General features: G+C 36.8%; 1 protein-coding gene across 1 annotated transcript; it reads right to left on the reverse strand.

Moving 5' to 3' along the window:
• Nucleotides 1-6,079: 6,079 nt before the first annotated feature.
• On the reverse strand, nucleotides 6,080-18,726 carry PSMB1 (proteasome 20S subunit beta 1). Its single transcript, XM_074188112.1, has 6 exons — nucleotides 18,531-18,726; nucleotides 14,126-14,233; nucleotides 12,806-12,887; nucleotides 9,280-9,409; nucleotides 6,826-6,932; nucleotides 6,080-6,385 (listed from the first exon to the last, which is right to left on the reverse strand). Exons 1-6 carry the CDS (start codon nucleotides 18,650-18,652, stop codon nucleotides 6,200-6,202), a joined length of 735 nt encoding a protein of 244 aa, XP_074044213.1. The 5' UTR covers nucleotides 18,653-18,726; the 3' UTR covers nucleotides 6,080-6,199.
• Between the last annotated feature and the right edge of the window lie 643 nt (nucleotides 18,727-19,369).

The raw sequence follows: 19,369 nt of genomic DNA on the forward strand, positions 1-19,369 counted from the left end.
AATTTAATTGTTATAAGAGTAGGCATATACCCCCCTCTGCCCCTCCAAGAAGATAAGAAAACTCAAGAATAGTGAGAGAAAAAAAAATGTACTTCAGTCTGTGTTCAGATTTCAATGGCTCTGTCTCTGGGGAGAGTTGCTTTCTTTATCATGAATTCACCAGAGAAGTTGCTTCAGTATTTTTCCCCTCAGTTGCTATTACTAGCTGTATTTCCCTCCACTCTATTCCTCCCCACTCTTATTTATTCTATTCTCTCTATCCTTTCATCCTGGCCCTGTCCAAAAGTATGTTGAATATGAGTACCCTCTCCCTCGATTTTCCCTCTCTTCTATCACCTATTCCCCCTTTCCCTACCCCCATTCCCCCTTATCCTGTCCCTTTGTTCTTTTTCTCTAGGGTAAGATAAATTTCTTCACCCTATTAATTGTGCATGTTATTTCCTCTCTGCGCCATTTCTGATGAGAATGAAGGCTCCCTCATTCCCCCCTTGCCTTCCCCCTTTCCACTCCATTGACAAAGCTTTTGCTTGACTCTTAGGCGAAATTTCTTAGCTTCTTGATATCCATTCCCTTCCTTCCAGTACATTCATCACCCATTGACTCCACCTTTTTACTATATTGTACCGTTATTTTCTGCTCCTTCCTGTGTCCTGTCTATATATGCTCCTTCTAACAGCTCTTATAAATGAGAAGGTTCATGAGTTATCGGTATCTTCTTCCCATGCAGGAATACAAACAGTTCAACATCATTAAGTTCCTCATAGTTAGTCCTCTTTCACTCCCTCTAAGGTTCACCAGAGTCCTGTACTTGGAGATCAAACTTCCTGCTCAGCTCTGGTTGTTTCGATAGGAAAGTTTGAAAGTCCTCTGTTTCATTGAAAGTCTATCTTTACCCCTGAAAGAGGATGTTCAGTTTTGCTGGGTAATTGATTCTCAGTTGTAAACCAAGATCTTTTGCCTTCCAGAATATCATATTCCAAACCCTATGAGTCCTTAATGTAGATGCTGCCAGATCCTGTGTAATCCTGACCAGAGCCTCGATAGTTGAATTGTTTGTTTCTGGAAGCTTTTAGAATTTTCTCTTTGATTTGGGAATTTTGGAATTTGGCTATAATATTCCTGGAAGTTTTTCTTTTGGGGTCTCCTTTAGGAGGTGACTGGTAAATTCTGTCAATTTCTATTTCACCCTCTGCTTCTAGGATCTCAGGGCAATTTTGCTGTATTGTTTCTTGAAAAATGAAGTTTAGAGTCTTTTCCTGATCATGACTTTCAGATAGAACAATAATTTTTAAATTATTTCTTCTGGATCTGTTTTCGAGGTTGGTTGTTTTTCCACTAAGATATTTCACATTTTCTTCTAATTTTTGGCTTTTTTGGAAGTTTTATTTCTTCCTGATTTCTTGTAAAGTCATCAGCTTCCTTTAGTTCCATTCTGCATTTGAAGGAGTTATTTTCTTCATAGAGCTTTTTATCTCCTTTTCCAGCTGGTCAATTCTGCTTTTTTAAGGTATTCTTCTCCTCATTTGCCTTTTGTTTTGCTTTTTCCATTAGGCCTAAACTGGTTTTTAACACATTATTTTTTTTTCTTCAGTATTTTTTTGTATTTCTTTCACCAAGATGTTGATTTGGTTTTCATGATTTATCTGCACTGCTCTCATTTCTCCTCCCAATTTTTCCTCCACCTGCCTTAATTGCTTTTCAAAGTCTTTTTTGAGCTCATCAATAGTCTGAGCCCATTTTCTATTTCTCTTGGAGGTTTTGGATATGGAAGCTTTGATTTTGTCGTCATCTGAGTACGTGTTTTGATCTTCCATGGGACCAAAGTAATTATCTATGGTCAGATTCTTCTTTTTCTGTTGTTTACTCATTTCCGCAGACCAAGACTAATTACAGCACTTCCAAGGTTTGGGGGGGGACACCCCACTGGGACCTTTATTCCTCCAAGGTCTTATGCTCTTGCCTGTGCTTTGATATGTAGATGACCACAGCACTCCCCTCTGCCCTGGAGCTGTAAGGAGTCCTGCTTGTGTATCATGGAATGGAAGCCCAAACTGCAACCTGGATCTCAGTGTGGGCAAACAGCAGAGTCCTACCCTGAGGGAGAGCAGAGAAATTTCTCCAGTCTTCCCTGACCCCCTTACCATCTGGTGGACTATGCTCTGGAGGTGCAGGCTGGTTTCTCTAGATTCTCCAACAAGTTATGTCACCAGTGCTCCCTCACTCCACACTCATTCTGGTGCAGCAGAATTCTCTCCCCACCCCTTCAAGCTGTTCCCAAGCTGTGCTGCAACTGGAACTTTTTCCAACTCCCGGTTCTAGTGAAACACCTTTCCCCATGGAACTTCTAAGTTAGCTTGGACTGGGAAAATGTAACACTCAATCTTTCTGTGGGTTCTGCCCCTCTAAATTTTGGCTACAGTCATAATTTGTTGGCTTTTGGAGTTTTGGGGGAAAGAAGTTCCCAGGAAATGCTGCCTTCACACTGCCATCTGGGCTCCACCCCCCCCCCCATTGATTTCTTATAATAGAGAATCCTATATCACTAGACTTTAGGATTTGGGTGTCATTCTTCCCCTGGGCCAAAATTCTTTCAAGTCTCTTGCAAAGATCAGCAAGGGAAAATCTAAAACCTATAATCATACAGTATAAAAATAAACATCAGCACTTCACAAGGGTGATTTTCCTATTGTTCCAAATAACTAGCTTTTGAGACCATTGAAACGGAAATAAAATTAATGCATGTTAGTTCAGGCATTCAACACAGCACTTATACAGAGCATCATCACCTGGGAGGAGACTACAGTGACAACATGCCTAGTTACTACATATACTACTACTACATACCCATCTTCAAAGTACTTGCATATCCATAGAACAGTCAATCAAAAATAGTACTTTAACAAAGCAATGTTAGCTAGGTGTGACAACACTAATCAATATATTGTATGTATAGTCATATATAATATATACATATTTACATATATAAATTATATATGCAATATACAACTTAATTATATGCAGTAGCACACATGCAAAAAATAGAAATAAATGTTATAGTATACATATAAAACAAAACATGAAAGGAACAGTCAAAAACAAGCATACTCATGTATGTGTACAGCAGTAAACATGCAACATGGTAACAACCTAGTGATTGGTCTAGTTCTCTTGTCACTGCTCTCTCTGCTCCTATGCTAGAAATAGCAGTCAGTATGGGCTAATCATCAGGATCATTAAGTGGCTACATGTGGGCTGGCAGGTTAGCTATCGATATGTTTGAGCTCTGTGGGTTGACTACAGAGATCCTAGGAGTCTCTGTGGCAGTTCTGGGCAGGAAGGCAGTTTCCTCTGGTTCAATTCTCCTACCCTGTAAAAATAAAGTCTCTTTCACTAAATACATCATTTTTCAATACCAGTATTTGGCTCAGAATGTCTTCACATATATGTATATAGTAGACAGTTTCTTTTCCTTGGTCTTTGCCTAGGTGAGTTGATTGAACTAATGGGCAGATGGAGAGAACTGATCTACACTCAGCAACAGAAAGTTGCAATGAATGAACAGTCCTGCTAGGAACCCCTCCATTCTATGGAGCCATTTTGTAAACAGGCAAGTCACCCAGTCTCTGAAACTGGTAAAATACAACTGGACAGATGAAAGTGGCTTTTTCCTTATCTTCCCCAAACAGAAGAATATGGCAGGAGCCACTATGCAAGACTGAAAAAAACACTGGCTGCCCAACAATCAGGGCATCTTGAACCCATAATCCACTGTTATTAGACCACTTTGGTTTTTTTATTCAAAGTTCAGTAATTAATAAACATCCTTATCTTTCCATTTTTCTTAATCACCACCAAGATTAATACTAAGGCTTGCTGAATTCTAGAATGATGCCATTTCTTTTTCATTCTAAGATAGGAATCTTCCATCATAAACAAAGGAATCCTCTGGTCTGGAATTGTTGAGTTGGATTCTATAGATTGTACTTCAAGCACATCTTATATCCCATTCACACAATGAGAACACACTTGTCATCTTGCTGAGTTCCAGCCTCAATTTACTACTATTCCTGGGGTACTGGAGAGTCCCCAAAGTCAAATACTTCAGGATACAGCTAAGAGGGTGAACAGTGATGTTCACTGGAACCTTTTGCCTCTCTCCTCTTGAAGTCTTTTATCCAGTCTATAAAGACTGCAGGTATTGGGTCCTGGCTTCTTGCATTCAGCATTCTGCTAGAATTTTTATGACTAGAATTCCAATCAGTGCTGACACTCCAGTGAGTGTTGAAAAAATTCCAGGAAGGGAACAGTTATAAGCAAAACAACTGATTCTCAAGGAAGGATTAAAAGAAGGCATGGAGGTAAAGAAAAGAACATAAATCTATAGAGGTATTCTTGTCTCTTACACAAATGGAGAATGGCTGAACAAATTGAGACACATGAAATTATACCATAAGAAATGACAGAAGACATGACTTCAGAGAAGTGGATAATGATTCAACTCAGAGCAAAGGGAGAACTAGGAAAAAATTTATACAAAGATAACAGCACTTTTGAAAAGGGAAAAACCTTGCTCTAAGCAGTGATCAGACAAGTCTCCAGAGGACCAATGATGAAACAAGTTAGCCACCTCATGACAGAAAGTGGACAGAAAAGGCAGACCTGTCTTGGACACAGCTGCTGTGCTGATTCATTGTTTAACTATGCTCATGTTTCAATAGTCTAAGTGAGAAGTTATAAGGACCTTAACTAGGGTTGGTAATTGAAGAGGTGACATATAAGAGAGACACAGTAATGGTGGTACTACAAAAGGTTTGGCAACTAATATCCAAAAGCATTTTCTACTCCAATACAAAACCTCTAGAGAAATTGGATAAACTAATTACCTCTAGGAACATTGGCAATTTTTTATCAAAGGGAAAAGACAAAAAAAAAGCATAAGGCATGTTTAGAGGGAAATTGGGGATGAAAAGGTTGGAACTAGATGGTCACTGAGTCCTTCCAACTCTAAAATTCTATGATTAGGAAATGAAGATATTAAAGATTCTATAATGAGGAACTGAAAATAACTTTGAAGCTGCCAAACTGAGCATATGAAAGAAAGGGGAGCATTAGACTCATCCTTCATGAAGGTAGCATCAAGAGTCACTAATCTAAACTCCCTATCTGAAGGTCTCCATCAAGTAGAAAAATGAAAGAAAATATCAGATATTGTAGAGAGAATTCTGGGGTCAAGTATGGATTGAATTAGATGGTCTCTTAAATCCCTTCCTACTCTGAAACTGTGATTCACCTATGCCCTGGGTAGGTGGATGGGGTTTGAAGGGGAAGGAGGCATTTTTTTTTTAATACTGCAGAGGACACTGTATGGAAAAATCACTGATAGTATTCCATCTCCTGGGAAAGCACAAGACACCTCATGGAGGAAAAGAGAAGAAACTTGTGACATCTTAGGGTTAGGGACTTTTACAGATAGGATTATGTATATACTTAATTCTTCTGACCACTTCTATGACTTCCAGCTCTTTCTGGGCTATCTACAACTGCAAAAATGACCATTTTAGAATGGAGAGGAAAAAGTAAAGATCCCCTAGATCAATCTTGTCTAGAAAGAGCTGGAAGTCATAGAAGTGGTCAGAAGAATTAAGTATATACATAATCCTATCTGTAAAAGTCCCTAACCCTAAGATGTCACAAGTTTCTTCTCTTTTCCTCCATGAGGTGTCTTGCGCTTTCCCAGGAGATGGAATACTATCAGTGATTTTTCCATACAGTGTCCTCTGCAATATTAAAAAAAAAATGCCTCCTTCCCCTTCAAACCCCATCCACCTACCCAGGGCATCTATGATGTAGTAAAGAATTGGTGAAGGCTGAGAGGACCTAAACAGACCTCAGAGTAAAAGAAATTGAAATTCAGGCCCAGTCATGCTTAATGGAGACTGTCAGATCAGGAATAGAGAGAATAAATTATAAGGTTAATTTCTACTTGACCTTATATGTCTTTTAATACATCTTTATTTAGTTCAGTAAATCTCTCATGAAGCCATTTGTCACCCAAGCTGCAAACCATAAAACCAAATACTTTCCAACTTTTCAAAAGACATTTTAATAAGACAAATTAGTCATACAATGTTGCAAGTAGACTAAATCTTGCAAAAAATGAAATAATGTTTCCAAATGATGAAGGGTAATAGCATACAAATTAATCCTTCCTTAATGGAACAGTCTCCTCTTTAATGCCATCTTTAGTAACAATGCAAATCTTCAGTGAGTCTCCAGTGTATACATCTCTCTCAGCTGCAGAAATAAAGACATCTTTCACTAGCTGCATGGCCCTTTCCAAGGTCAGAGGAACATGCTCCACATTCTGCATGTTCTTAAAACCAACCTAGAGTAAAAAAGAAAACAACTAGGTGATTAGTGCAGGTTGTAATATTAGAAAAAAAGACTTTTAAAAATATTATGCCTAAGACCCCAATGGTTTTAAAAAGTGTAATTTCCATTACATATGAAGGTGAATACATTTTAATGAACACTTTCAAACACTTCTCCAAGTTTCAGAAGACTTTCTTTGCACCTCTCCTAGTACAAACGAGTCTTCTCAAACATAGTCACTTCCTAAAAATTCTATAAGATACAATGTGTGATCAATTAGTGTTCATTGAATAAAGTGGTAAATGAAACTAAACCAATTCACAAAGTATAAAGAGATTATGATTTCTCAAGTCTTATACATGAAATGTGAAAACTATTTTTCAAATGTGGTATAAAATAAAAGGAAGGTATTTCTTTTTGGACAGGATAAAAAATTGAATACAGGCTCATTACCTGATTATCAAGCAGAGGCTGAAGCATAGCACTTGCTGATCCTCCAGCCTTGAAGGAGTCTCTCTGATAAGATCCTACAGGATCAAAACTATACACAGCTCCTTTCCCTTTAAAAAAAATAATAAGTTTTCACTGATTTCATACTAGAAAAGCATTAAAAACTAGAAAATTATTGTTCATTTAAATGTTCACTATTCTCTGATATGAATACTTAGGATCTATAATGTTAATAAAGGTTATAGTATTTTTAAATTATAGTTAAGACTATCTGGAACTTTTTACACAAAAATATAGTCATTACTGCATTAATTCCATCTCCTGAGAAAATCCCAAAAGCTCTTTTTAAGGAAAGTGGCAACAAGATAGACAAGACTTCCTAGTTAAATTTTCCTCACTGTCCTCCATATTACCTATTTCTTCCAAGTCAAAGTCAATTAAGGTAACGAAAAAACTGGCCCATCCATTTAGATTATGATTTGGGGACTTCCAATTTTATTGGGTTCTTTTTGTACAATTAGTTAATACTTAAACACACACACACACATATACCACATAGGTGCTTTTTCTCAGAAAACTACATATGAATTAGGAGTTGAAATGACTATATAATTTAATAATTTTACGTTGCAAAAACATTCCAAATCATAATTATAATGTATAAATTAGTACTCCACATCCTTTTATTAATTTTTGAAATTGGTTTGGATAGGCTTAATTGATCTGTCTATTCTCAAACCTCAAAAGGGCTTAATGTGGTTATCAAAAAGAAACTTCCTCACTTGGAAAATATATTACCTGGTTTCTATCAAATTTCTACTGAGTATATTAGGGGAAATAAAGCTCAACATTTATATACTCCAAATGCCAATTCCTTAATACTAAGTCTCTATTCCAGACTCCACAGCACAATTATAAAGAGTGATTACAAATCACTGTGAGTAAAGAATTATGTATTACTAAAGGCATTACTAAAGAGTAATTACTGGCTGATTTTTAAACTACCAAAATACATTTAACTTAAATTTACTTGCTTTATTCCCAAAATGTTATCAGAACAATGATTATAAAGGGAAGATTAAAAGGAGAGAAACAAAGGGCAAAACCAAACAATTTATGTCTGACTGAAGGAAGAGAGAAAGAGCAAAGGAGTAGTACCATAGGCTATTAGGTTTGACCCCACTCTCTTTCACCACTTTATTTTTCTTTGTAAAAGAAAGACCAAAGAGAAGAAATATTACAACAGGGTAGAGGGGAAAAAAATTTAACAATCTAAACTATCCATATAAAATGGATAAACTCACCTATAAAACAAGAGAAAGTGAAATGGATTATGATACTATTACCAATAATGATATCATTATACTAACAAGAAAAAAACTTAAAACAACTATTCATGAAATGAAGATGAGATGCTAGAAGAGAATCTGTTATGCTTCAAGTGAAACCCAAAATCAGGAGTCAATCATGGTCTCAGGCAAAGAAACAGTAAAAATATATCTGGTCAACAAATTGCCATTACTCAAGGTTATTTTCTAGAATGCATCTTTTGGAAAAGTTCTCATTCAGAACCTGAGTACCCTCTTCTTGAATATTCAGAGTTGACACTCTGCATTGTCTAAAGTAGATTTGATTATCAGCAACAGCCAAAAGTATAAAAATACAGAATCTGAGAACTAAAAAGGACCTTAGTAATTATCTACATCCATTTTTATTTGAGGAACCCAAAGTCCACAGAAGTTATGTTCCTTCCATTGAGACGCTGAGCTGAATTAGACCACTTATCCTAGTGCTGTATCCCCTTAGTTGAGCAATACATTCCACTTTTGGTATTTTTTAAAAGCATAACTAATAAAGTTTGAAGACTGATTTTTATATTCAGGAAACTGGCTTCCATGGAAATTTCAAATATATTAATTTAGACATTCAGGTTTACAGGGTACTTTTTTCCCCACTACCTTTAAGAAGTACAAATATTATCGGGTCCATTTTTCAGAAGAGACAATCAAAGCTCAGCCAGGTGAAGTGACCTGCTTGAGACCACACACTTAATAATCATCCAGCCTGATATTCAAAAGTCTCCCAACAAAAGAGTTAGACTCCAAGATTTCTTACACCATCAATGACTCCTGAAAAATTCCAAGAGTATTTTGAAATCAATGGCAACAATGCTGGAATGCTAAGTACAGCATGCCAAGAGAACTATGTGGCAAGACATCAGTTATGTAGGAAAATTCTGAGATGATTATTTAAAATATTTCATTACTTTACAATCCTATATAGATAGGATTCTTTAATTTTTCAGAACCTGTTTTCTGAGATCTGAGATCAAAATACTTTCTACCTCCTTTACTGTATAACAGGAAACTGATACTGCTATTCATTTTTAGTAACAGATAGCTGAAGAAATGAGAAACATCATTCACTCTCCCTTTTTCTCTAGAAAGAAATTCTAACCTTCTTCATCAAGTCCACCAATGATGTTATAAACGTAATAAGGAAAGAAGCGTCTTGAATAGAGGATTGTAGACAACATTGCTGCAATTGCTCCTGTGGTCATGGCTTTATTATTGGAATGCTTATACATCTGAAATTATTCATGAAAACAGAAATGTTATTATACAGAATAACTGACAAATACAAGATAATTTTGTCATTAAATAAAAAATAATTAAGAGAATTATCAGAAGTTATAATTAAGATAACTAGATCTTTTTAATAAAGACACTATAAAAATGCTGACTTTTCAGTCTTATATAGAACAGTTTAATTTTGCAAGTCTATAGTTTCCAAGGCAGATATTCATTTTTTTAATACATTCTAGGCCACAAAGTTTCATCTTAGCACATGAATATACAGAAAAGACCTCATATGGCATTAGATAATCTAGAATATCACAAATCCAGGGACACAGTACTCTGCATACATGACCATATCTCTAGGTCGCAGTCATATACATCAACCATTTGGAGGAACAGGGGAATGGAAGTCTACAAGGCATTCCTTTATTTTGGATAAATCTAGAATAGTCCATGGCAGCAGCCCTGACACTTAAGACTATCCCCTTGGAAAACAGACCTATACAAAATAAATCATTATACTGATTCTGGTTTTGTAACATCCCAGGGTTACTGTTTATTATCTAAAAGGTAATTCTCCAGAATATTCCAAAGGTGATTTTTAGTTAAATTTAATTTTTTTTTAAATTCCTATTTCTAAGAGATCTGAATTGATACCAAAATCAAACAATAGGTGTCACTGCTACCAAAAATCACTATTAAAATACACATTAATTACAATACTTTTCTAAGATATACATATTTTGAAATGAAAAAATAACTTTTCATTTCAAAACATGTCTTAAAATTTGTAAAGACATTGAGTTCTCTCACAACTGTGAAGGGCAGACCTCTAGTAACATAGATGAGTAAAAGGTTGTTCTACATAGTATCTAAACCCAGCTTCTCTCCAGCATTACAAAATAGCACCAAAAATACACCAAAATTAAGCATAAAACAACAAAAATAAAGATAAAATAGGAAACAAAGGATCACAAAACCATACTTTTTAAAAACAAAACAACCAAAAAGAAGTTCTAAAAATGGATAAATACAACAGAACAAATGCAATTTAAAAAAAAACCCAGCTATAAGGGAAAATTTTGAACTAAGAACTATAAAAATGATAAAATTAACAATTGTTAAGTGTTTTACCAAGTGCAAAGCACTGTAAGCAAGCACTGTGGTAGGCTATGAGGAAGACCCCTCCTTCAAAAAAAAAAATGATCATGAAACAGGAGCAAAACTGTTTCAGAGAAGCAGTTAAAAAATGAAGGATAGAAATTAAATTACCAAACAAATCAAAATAGCAAATATCTTGACTTTGAAAAAAAGAGAATGGCAGATCTAGAACTCAAAAATCCAGAGATGACAGAAAAACTTATAACCATGATAATTTTTACATTCATAATAGCAAATGTCAAGTGTCATAGAAAGCCACATAAAGGAAATGTAGCTAGCATCTAATAATTCAAAGCACTTACACTAAATGTATAAGTATGGCTCTTTTTTTTTTAACTCTTTCATAACAAAGTTCAACCTCTAGGTAAGGGAGGGAATTGTTATATAAAGAGAAATAAAGTAAGCAAAAGAGATAGCCATAAAACTTTTAAAAACTCAAGTAACCATTCTGCCTCCACTCTGAGGCAAAGCAAACAAAAGGTTTTAAAGCATCTATATAATTAGTAGCTTTTTTTATTTAAGCTAGATTGGTAGCTTCTTTAAAAAATAAACTGCCAAAAATTGAGTTTATGTATCTATGTTATCTTAAGTAGCCAAAGAATGGAACTTTAATATTGTATTACAAAACTCAAAATTTGATATCTATATATTTGTATTACAAATACCAAAGGGTTATTCTCAAATTCTTTTCTTGCAGTTGAATTTTGTTACTTGAAATAAGGCTAACAGGACTACACCAGCAACCTAGAGTGGTAGGAGATAATTCTGGCTAACAATGGTCAGAATTAACTATGGGCATAGATCAAAATTCAATGTGTTGTGAGAAAAGGAACAGTTATAAAACGAATTAAGAAAACATCAGAAATAGTAAAATTACATAATACATAAGACAACTTTAAAAACTGAAATTTCTTCTTTCTCACAATGCCAAAATCCTGAAAACCCGTCCTGTTCTTCTCTGGTTTTTATCTAATTCTTGCTAGTGTTCTAACATATAACATAACTGTTATATTGATATTAGGGTTAAAGTGTGAACCTCTTTAAGAATGGTTCCTCCAGAAAAACACTGTACACCCTAACTGCAACATGGTGGTGATGATCAGCCTTGATGGACTTGCTCATTCTATCACTACAACAATCAGGGACAATCTGGGGCTGTCTGCAATGGAGAATACCCTCTGTATCCAGAGAAAGAACTGTGGAGTTTGAACAAAGACCAAGGACTATTACCTTTAATTTAGGGGAAAAAAACTGATTGTCTGATCTTGCTATCTCTTTTACTTTATGTTTCTTCCTTAAGATATGATTTCTCTTTCATCACACTCAATTTGAAACATGTATACCATGGAAACAATGTAAAGACTGGTAAACTGCCTTCTGGGGGGGGGGGGTTGGGGGGGAGAAAAGTAAGATTAAGGGGAAAATTGTAAAACTCAAAATAAATAAAATCTTTAAAAAAAAAAAAAAATGGTTCCTGTTCTACTCCAATCCAAAACCCCCAGGTTTGGGCAAGCATTCTTCTCCAGGGACCCAGCTAAGCTCTTGTGTTCCCTCACATAGCAAAGAAAAACTAAAACTATCACTTTCTCCCTCACAAAAACAAAAACTAAGTGTTTACCATGCCCTCTGCACCCTCTTACCACGCTACTTATTGACTCCATGAGATGAGCTGAACCAGAAGAACACTGTACACACTAATAACAACATGGTGCTCACCCCATTAGTGCAATAATTAGGAACAATTTTAGGGGATCTGTGATGGAGAATACATCTGTATCTAGAGAAGGAATTGTGGAATTTAAACTTAAGACCAAAGCTTATTATCTTCAATTTTTAAAGCTGTCTTATGTATTAATATAATTGTGCTATCTCTAATGTTTTCTTTCTTTGTCTTGGAGCTATTTCTTCTCTCATAACACATTCAACTCTGATATATGCACATCACTGATGCAAACGTAAAGACTATATCAGGAGCAGCTAGGTGGCCCAGTGGATTGAACACCAGCCCTGGAGTCAGGAAGGACTTAAGGGAGGGAAAAAAATTTGTAAAACTCAACACCTTGCAAAAAAAAATAAGTAGAAACTACCATTGTATGTAATGGGAAACAAAATATTTATATAATGAAAAAAAGATTATCAACTCTACTTATTTGGTACAAAGATGTTTGCTAATGGTATTTCTTGTAATGGCTGAGCTGTAGTTCAAATGGTATTGCTTTAGTGTCACTTAAGGCCATCTCTACCTTTAATCTTGCTTCAATAATTTTAGTAAGTGTAAGGCAATCTCCATGAAAACCACTGCATCCAATGACTGTTTTGTCTGTCCTGTAAAATACAAATTCAAAAATAGTATTATTTGCACTGCAGGGAAAGAGAGAAGGTCAAAAGTAGGGGAGAAGGGAATGAGAGAGAAAGGAAAGATATAAAAAAGCAAAAAGGGGACAAGGAGATGAAGCCTGCAAAGAAATGTTCTATTTAAAATGTAAATATCTCCAGAAGATCACTCACTCATATCCTAGTAATGGGTTAATAATTCAATGAGAATTTATTAAACAAGGAACTACAGCACAGTACAGGGATATAAGACAAAAAAAAAATCCCTGCTATCAAAGAGCTTACATTCTACTAGGAGAAAAAAAAATACATACAAGAATAATAAATACAAATTAACTGGAGGAGAAAGAAGATGCCCAATGGAGTAATCAGTAATGACTTTTCATTAAGATTTGGCATTTGAAGTAATTCTTAAAGGGTGATATGGATTCCAAAAGGCATAGCTAAAAAAAAAATATTTCAGGTATGATGGACAGTCTGCCAAAGCACAGAACTTTACTTATGAAGAACATCAAGTAGATCAATTGGCCAAATCATAGAATGCCTAAAGGAAGTCATGTATAATTGTACTAGAAGGATGATTTAGAAGTGAACTGTAAAGTGCTTTAAATGACAAACAGAAGAGTTAGTGTAATATCTGAGAAGAAAGTTACTAGATATGATAAATGGCTGTCAGATTTGTGCCTCCTATGACCTATGGACAGTTGAAGTAATGGGAGTTTTTCTCTAATTCTAAGTAGAAGGCAATTTTAGAACACAAAGCCCTTTAAGGAAAAGCACAATATAAGAAAAATAGATGGCTTAGAATGGAAAAGGACACCAAGGAGTAACGAAAATATAAAAGGGGATATAGGAAGGGTGGTAAATTCTAAGGACTATCTATTGTTGCCAAGAATGGAGAAGAAAAGTGTCATCTTATTCTCCCTCTGTCCTCCTGCACTGAACTTTCCACTTCTTTAAGGTCTAAGAATTCAAGTTCATGAAAGTTCAGTAACATTATGAATTAAATAGGTTCCTAATGCATTACCTTAGGAACCTAATCATCATTTAAAATGGTTTCTATGGGAGATTTAGGTTGTACTAATGTTGGGAGGAAAGTAGTCTATAAAATAACATAAATGTGTATAATTATTACTAATAGACTTCTTTAAAGAGTTTTGGAATACATAAATTTGAAATTGCCTTCATCTTGATGAATATATGCTGGATCTTTTCAGAAATTTACTTACAGTTTATAACATTTGGGGCTATCCCGAGTATGAATCGAAAAACCTTCACTTAGTCGTGTGTCAGAGGCAACAATGGAAAAATCTTCTCCAGCAATTGCCAAAACAGTTCTAGAAAAAAAAAGAGAAGGTAAAATCAGTGAGGTCCCCCCAAGGTGTTATTATTTATTCACCTCTTCTTCCCTGATCTTCAATTATTAGTTCTATATAGAGAATTCTCAAAACTATACTTGGGATTCTTCTAAGGGTCAACTGTCTACCAAACTCCTCTATAGGGATATAACAGTGACAGCATCTCAAAAAGAAAAAAAGCAAAACTTATAACTTAGGTTATACATAAAGCTGTCTCTCCTCCAAACTTTCTTATTTCTCAGTCTCTATATTAAGACTCAAAATCTTGGAGTCATCTTTGACTGTCCCCCTCCCTTAATTAGGAGATGACTACAATGGTTCTGTCATAAGGGAATAGAACAGAAGTGAGGAGACAAGAAAAAAGGAATGGCCAAGTAAAAGGAAGAAAAAGGAACCCAGGAGTGACTACAGGTTGAAGAAGAGTGATGACAGCAAAAGGGAAATGTAAGGGGCAAATTTTTGAAGAAAACAATTAGTTTTAAGGATGTTGAATTTGGAATGCTGAGGTGATACCAGGACCTCCAAGTGATGTCCAATAATCAGTGGGAGACAAAAGATACATAATATGTTTAAAAGAGAGATTAGGGCTGAAGATATGAATTGAAATTGTAAAGGTAAATTTTGACTGCTTGTGTAAAGATACTAAACAAAGTCATGACAGAGAAATTTCAAAAATATGAAAACTGAGCTGGGAGTTTTGAGATCAAGGAAAAATTCACAAAGAAAGATTAGAAGGGCAGAATAATGTCTGTTTGGAAGTGTGCACAGGGCTCCATAGTTGAAAAGATTAAACCAAATCTGTGAATGGTAGATGAGACTGGTCAGTTTCCAAGACTCTCTTGCACAAGTGCCAACAAAAAGCAAAGGCGACATCTGTGGGGAAAATTCACTGATGTAGTACTTGAAAAATCCCAATAAATATATCTCTAGAAACAAAATTCAGTGGCATTAGACTTGATAGCATATGTCAAAAAAGCTATCTGTTGTCTTACTTATAACAAAAAAGTCATCCCTTAAATGAGTCTATGTATATAAAAAGTTTACTATATTTAAGAAGGCATCAACTGGAGAATCTAGATCACAAATAGTCATTTAAAACTTTTGTTCAATAGTCCTAATTTGATAGGTTATGTTTAAACTAACAGAATTATGTTTTCTGTTTAATTATTTCAGTTGCAACTGACACACTTTATTAAAAAGATTTATTATAATATCAAATGATCAATATATTAAATAATGGGAAAAGTCTACTTATTAAATCTTTGCAACTTGTGGAGGAGGGGAGGGATTGCCTTTGAAGCACAAAGTTCTATTTGTTCTTATTTGTCTATCACTATTCAAAAGCAATGGCTAAACTAAGTCCATAATTAAATTAGGATCTCTAATTTCCACAAGCAGCTGGTGGAGTAATAGAACACTGGCCTGGAGTCAGGAAGACCTGAGTTCAAATCCAATCTCAGGTACTTACTAGTTCACACATACTGGGCATGTCATTTAATATCTGTTTTCCTCAGTTTCCTCAACTCTAAAATGGGGATAATACCTCACAGGGTTATATTGTGAGGAGGAAATAAATTATTTGTAAAAATTACTTAGTACAGTGCCTGCTATATAGTATATAGAAATGTTTATTCCTTTTCCTTTCTACTTTTCTGTATAGGAAGGAACCTGCTTATAATTCTCTTCCATGAAAGTAGTCTATTAGAGAAATACAACAAGCAAATTTATTAAACATACTATTTGCCAAGCATTATACTTTGTTGCATTGTACAATAATTATAAATAAAGTGTATCTAATGCTTATCCCCCTTTTTGAGGAATAAATGTACAATTATTCAAGGATGATGGAATGACAAATGCCCAAGTGTCAAGGCATTAAGACACAGACCTAAAATTCAGCCACAGAGTTGGACTTTGAGTTTTTAAGCATCTGAGTCATACTGAAGTATACAGCTATATGGTGCATTGGCTAGAGTTCCAGGCTCTGCTGGAGTCAGGAGGCCTTGAGTTCAAATCCAGCCTTAGAAATGTAATAATTACCAAGCTGTGTGACCTTGAGCAAGTCACTTAACCCCATTGCCTAGCAAAAACAAATAAATAAATAAATAGAAGTATAGCTCGGAATTACTCACAATATAAGGCTTGCAGTCACTTTGCAGAGTAAGTAAAGGAGTGGACAGTGCTATTACCCAGTTGATTGGAGGTTTAGGCTGTGTAGAGATGAGCCTTTAGCAAAAGTTTGTATAATGTTACCATAAGGCTTAAGTCAACACTCATGAACATACCGAGAACAAAGAATAAAAAAAAAAGACCAATGACTGAGTTGGGGGGGGGAGTATTTCCAAATTTAGGGATCAGAAACAAAGCAGAGACAGAATAACTCAAAAGACTGAATAGAGTCACTGTGAAGTCAAGGGTAGAGTTTTAAGAGAAAATGTCATCAGATTTAACAATTAAGAGATCATTAATAGCTTTCAAGAGCAGTAGATATGAAAAAATCAAAGTGCAAATAGCTGTTCTATTTCAAAACCTAAAGAAATACACTGGAATTCCTTTATAATATTGATATTAGAGAGCAGGTTTATCAGTCATCATAAAAGATACCTACAAATAATGGAGGGTAGTACAGTGGTTCTTAGACGCATGAGCGATTGACCCAAGAAATCCCCAGGACCCCTTCAGGAAATCTGCCAGTTCAAAACTACTTTCTAAACTTAGACTAATATGTTTTCATTTCTGAGCAAGAAAGTAAGTGTGAGAGAGAGAAAAAGAATGTGTCTCCCACAGAAACAAAAACTGGTATGAGGTAATAATTATAAGGTGATAGATTCCACAATTAAGACCATAATGGGGTCTTGAAACCAAAAAAAGTTTTGAACTCTCAACCTACTAGAGAGAATGTTCTAAACTCAAAGTTTCAAAGACCTTCCTTGACTTCAAATTTCACCTCTGATACTTTTTAACTGTGTAACCAAGGGCAAGTCAGTTACCTCTATTAGCCTCAGTTTTCTGCACCTTTAAGATGAGAGGGTTGAACTAGATGTAACATTCCTTCTGACTCTAAATTTATAATTCTATGACCCTTTTATATCTCACTCCAAATGTATAATTATCCAAGGGAGGCAATTTGACTGATACTACAGTTACTACTGTTATATAGTAAGCTTTGGTATTGGGTTCTATTGTATCATGTTGCTACCAAAAAGAAAAACAATTGTAGTTATGCGGTAAATATACATGTGAAAAACTTTATAGAATTTTCAAAATCACAATGACCTAGTTATTTTTTCTGACTAAAAAAAATTTATGATAAAAGGATGGAAAAGAAGTACACACAAATGGATGGAAAACTTTAAGTCATTACTTTTGATTTGTGCTTCACATAACTGTTCAAAACCTAAATATCAGAATTCTATACTCGAATCAGAGAATCTTCTCCCTTCCTATTAGACAAGTGACCATGATAGTTACTTAGTTTAGTAGATAGGTACTTCTGCCCATTTTCTACATCTGTAACATAGGAATAAGGCTTCATGGAAATACTGTGAAGACCTTAACCTCATGTTAACTAAATAGAAGTTACAAATGTATGGGTGTCTCTAGACAACATAACATTTACCACAACTTGAGGATTCTCATTCAATTTTCAGAGATTGCACTGAAGGGCAATTTGATTGGCAGCTTTAAAGAGGGGCTCTGGCCTTGTGGTTTCATCAATTTTCAGCTGAAGAAACTCTCCCTACCAAAGAAGCTGATGGTCCTAAGAGATACCTAGAGCACTGGGCCACACAGCCGCAGGGTCAGGTGCTCTCGGCTTGAAGACGGCTCTTTCCACTACACCAGGCCGCCTCTCCCCTCAAAGTGCCGTGCACAGCTAGTGTAATGTGATAATAAGCGGCCCTTTTCGGGTCCCAAATGGCATCATTCTTACAACCCCAAGCTTGCAACACGCTCCAACTAGATCCTTTTCCTGTTGAGGTAGCGCACGTGGGGGCTGTCTGTAAATGCTACCTCGCGAAGCCGAACTGAAGCCATCATCTACACGCCTGGTGAGGGTCCATGGGGGGCTCCCCAGGGAGGAAAGGGAGCTTGAAGCCGGGCTCCCAGGCGGCTGCCAAGGCCCTTTCGGACCAAGCCCGGCCCACAAGGGGTCTGGGCCGCCACCAGGAGCGCTGAGGCTCCGGGGGAAGGGGTCGGGGGGAGGCCTCGGGTGCGGAGGCCGGAAGCGACCCCGAAGCGGCAGGCGGCGGCGGGGCCCGGCCCGGTGAGCCCTTACCCTCCGTTGAAGGCGTAGGGCGAGAAGCGGCGCTGCGCGGGGCCCGCGCTGCCGAGGAGCTCCAGCTCCCGCTCGGCCCCGGGCCCCGGCGACATAGCGGCGAAGCGGGAAGCGGACAGCATCGCGAGGCCGAGGCGGCGGGCAGGGTCCGGGCGGCTGCTGTCTCACCCGGAGGCGGCTGTTCCGCCGGAAGTGTCGTCACTTCCGGATCCCGGCCCTCCGACTTCCGGCTGGGCCGCTCTGTCGGGGCGGCGCTCCTGCGCTCGCTGCTGCCCCCTGGCGGTCGGAGCCTCTCCGGGGCTCCCGGCCTTCCGGAAGGGGGCGGGGCGGGGACCTAAGAGGCGGAGGAGGTGGACTCGGAGGGGAGACACTTAACTACGGAGGAGTGACAGACCCTGCTTGTGTTTGTGTTCTATTTCCTACATCTTCTTCATAAAAGTAGCCTTTTGTGAAAGCTAAGAGAAAGAAAAGCCGCAGCTTTGCTCTCGGCCGATTTGTTTCACTCCTCTGACTCAGCGGAATTGGGGAAGGGTGGGAAGAGGCCAGTTTTGAACTCGGCTCCTCCGACTCCAGGGTCCAGGTGACACCTAGCTGCTCCAAATTTTAAGAATTCTTTTTTTTTATTCTTATTATTTATTTATTTATTTGTTATTATTATTTATTTATTTTTAATTTATTTATTATTATTTATTTATTGTGGGGTTTTTTTGCAAGGCAACGGCGTTAAGTGGCTTGCCCAAGGCCACACAGCTAGGTAAATAGTGTCTGAGGTCGGATTTGAACTCAGGTCCTCCTGACTCCAGGGCCGGTGCTCCATCTACTGAGCCACCTAGCCACCC

The sequence above is a fragment of the Macrotis lagotis genome, chromosome 5 (genome assembly GCF_037893015.1).
Source record: "Macrotis lagotis isolate mMagLag1 chromosome 5, bilby.v1.9.chrom.fasta, whole genome shotgun sequence".
Taxonomy (NCBI): Eukaryota; Metazoa; Chordata; class Mammalia; order Peramelemorphia; family Peramelidae; genus Macrotis; species Macrotis lagotis.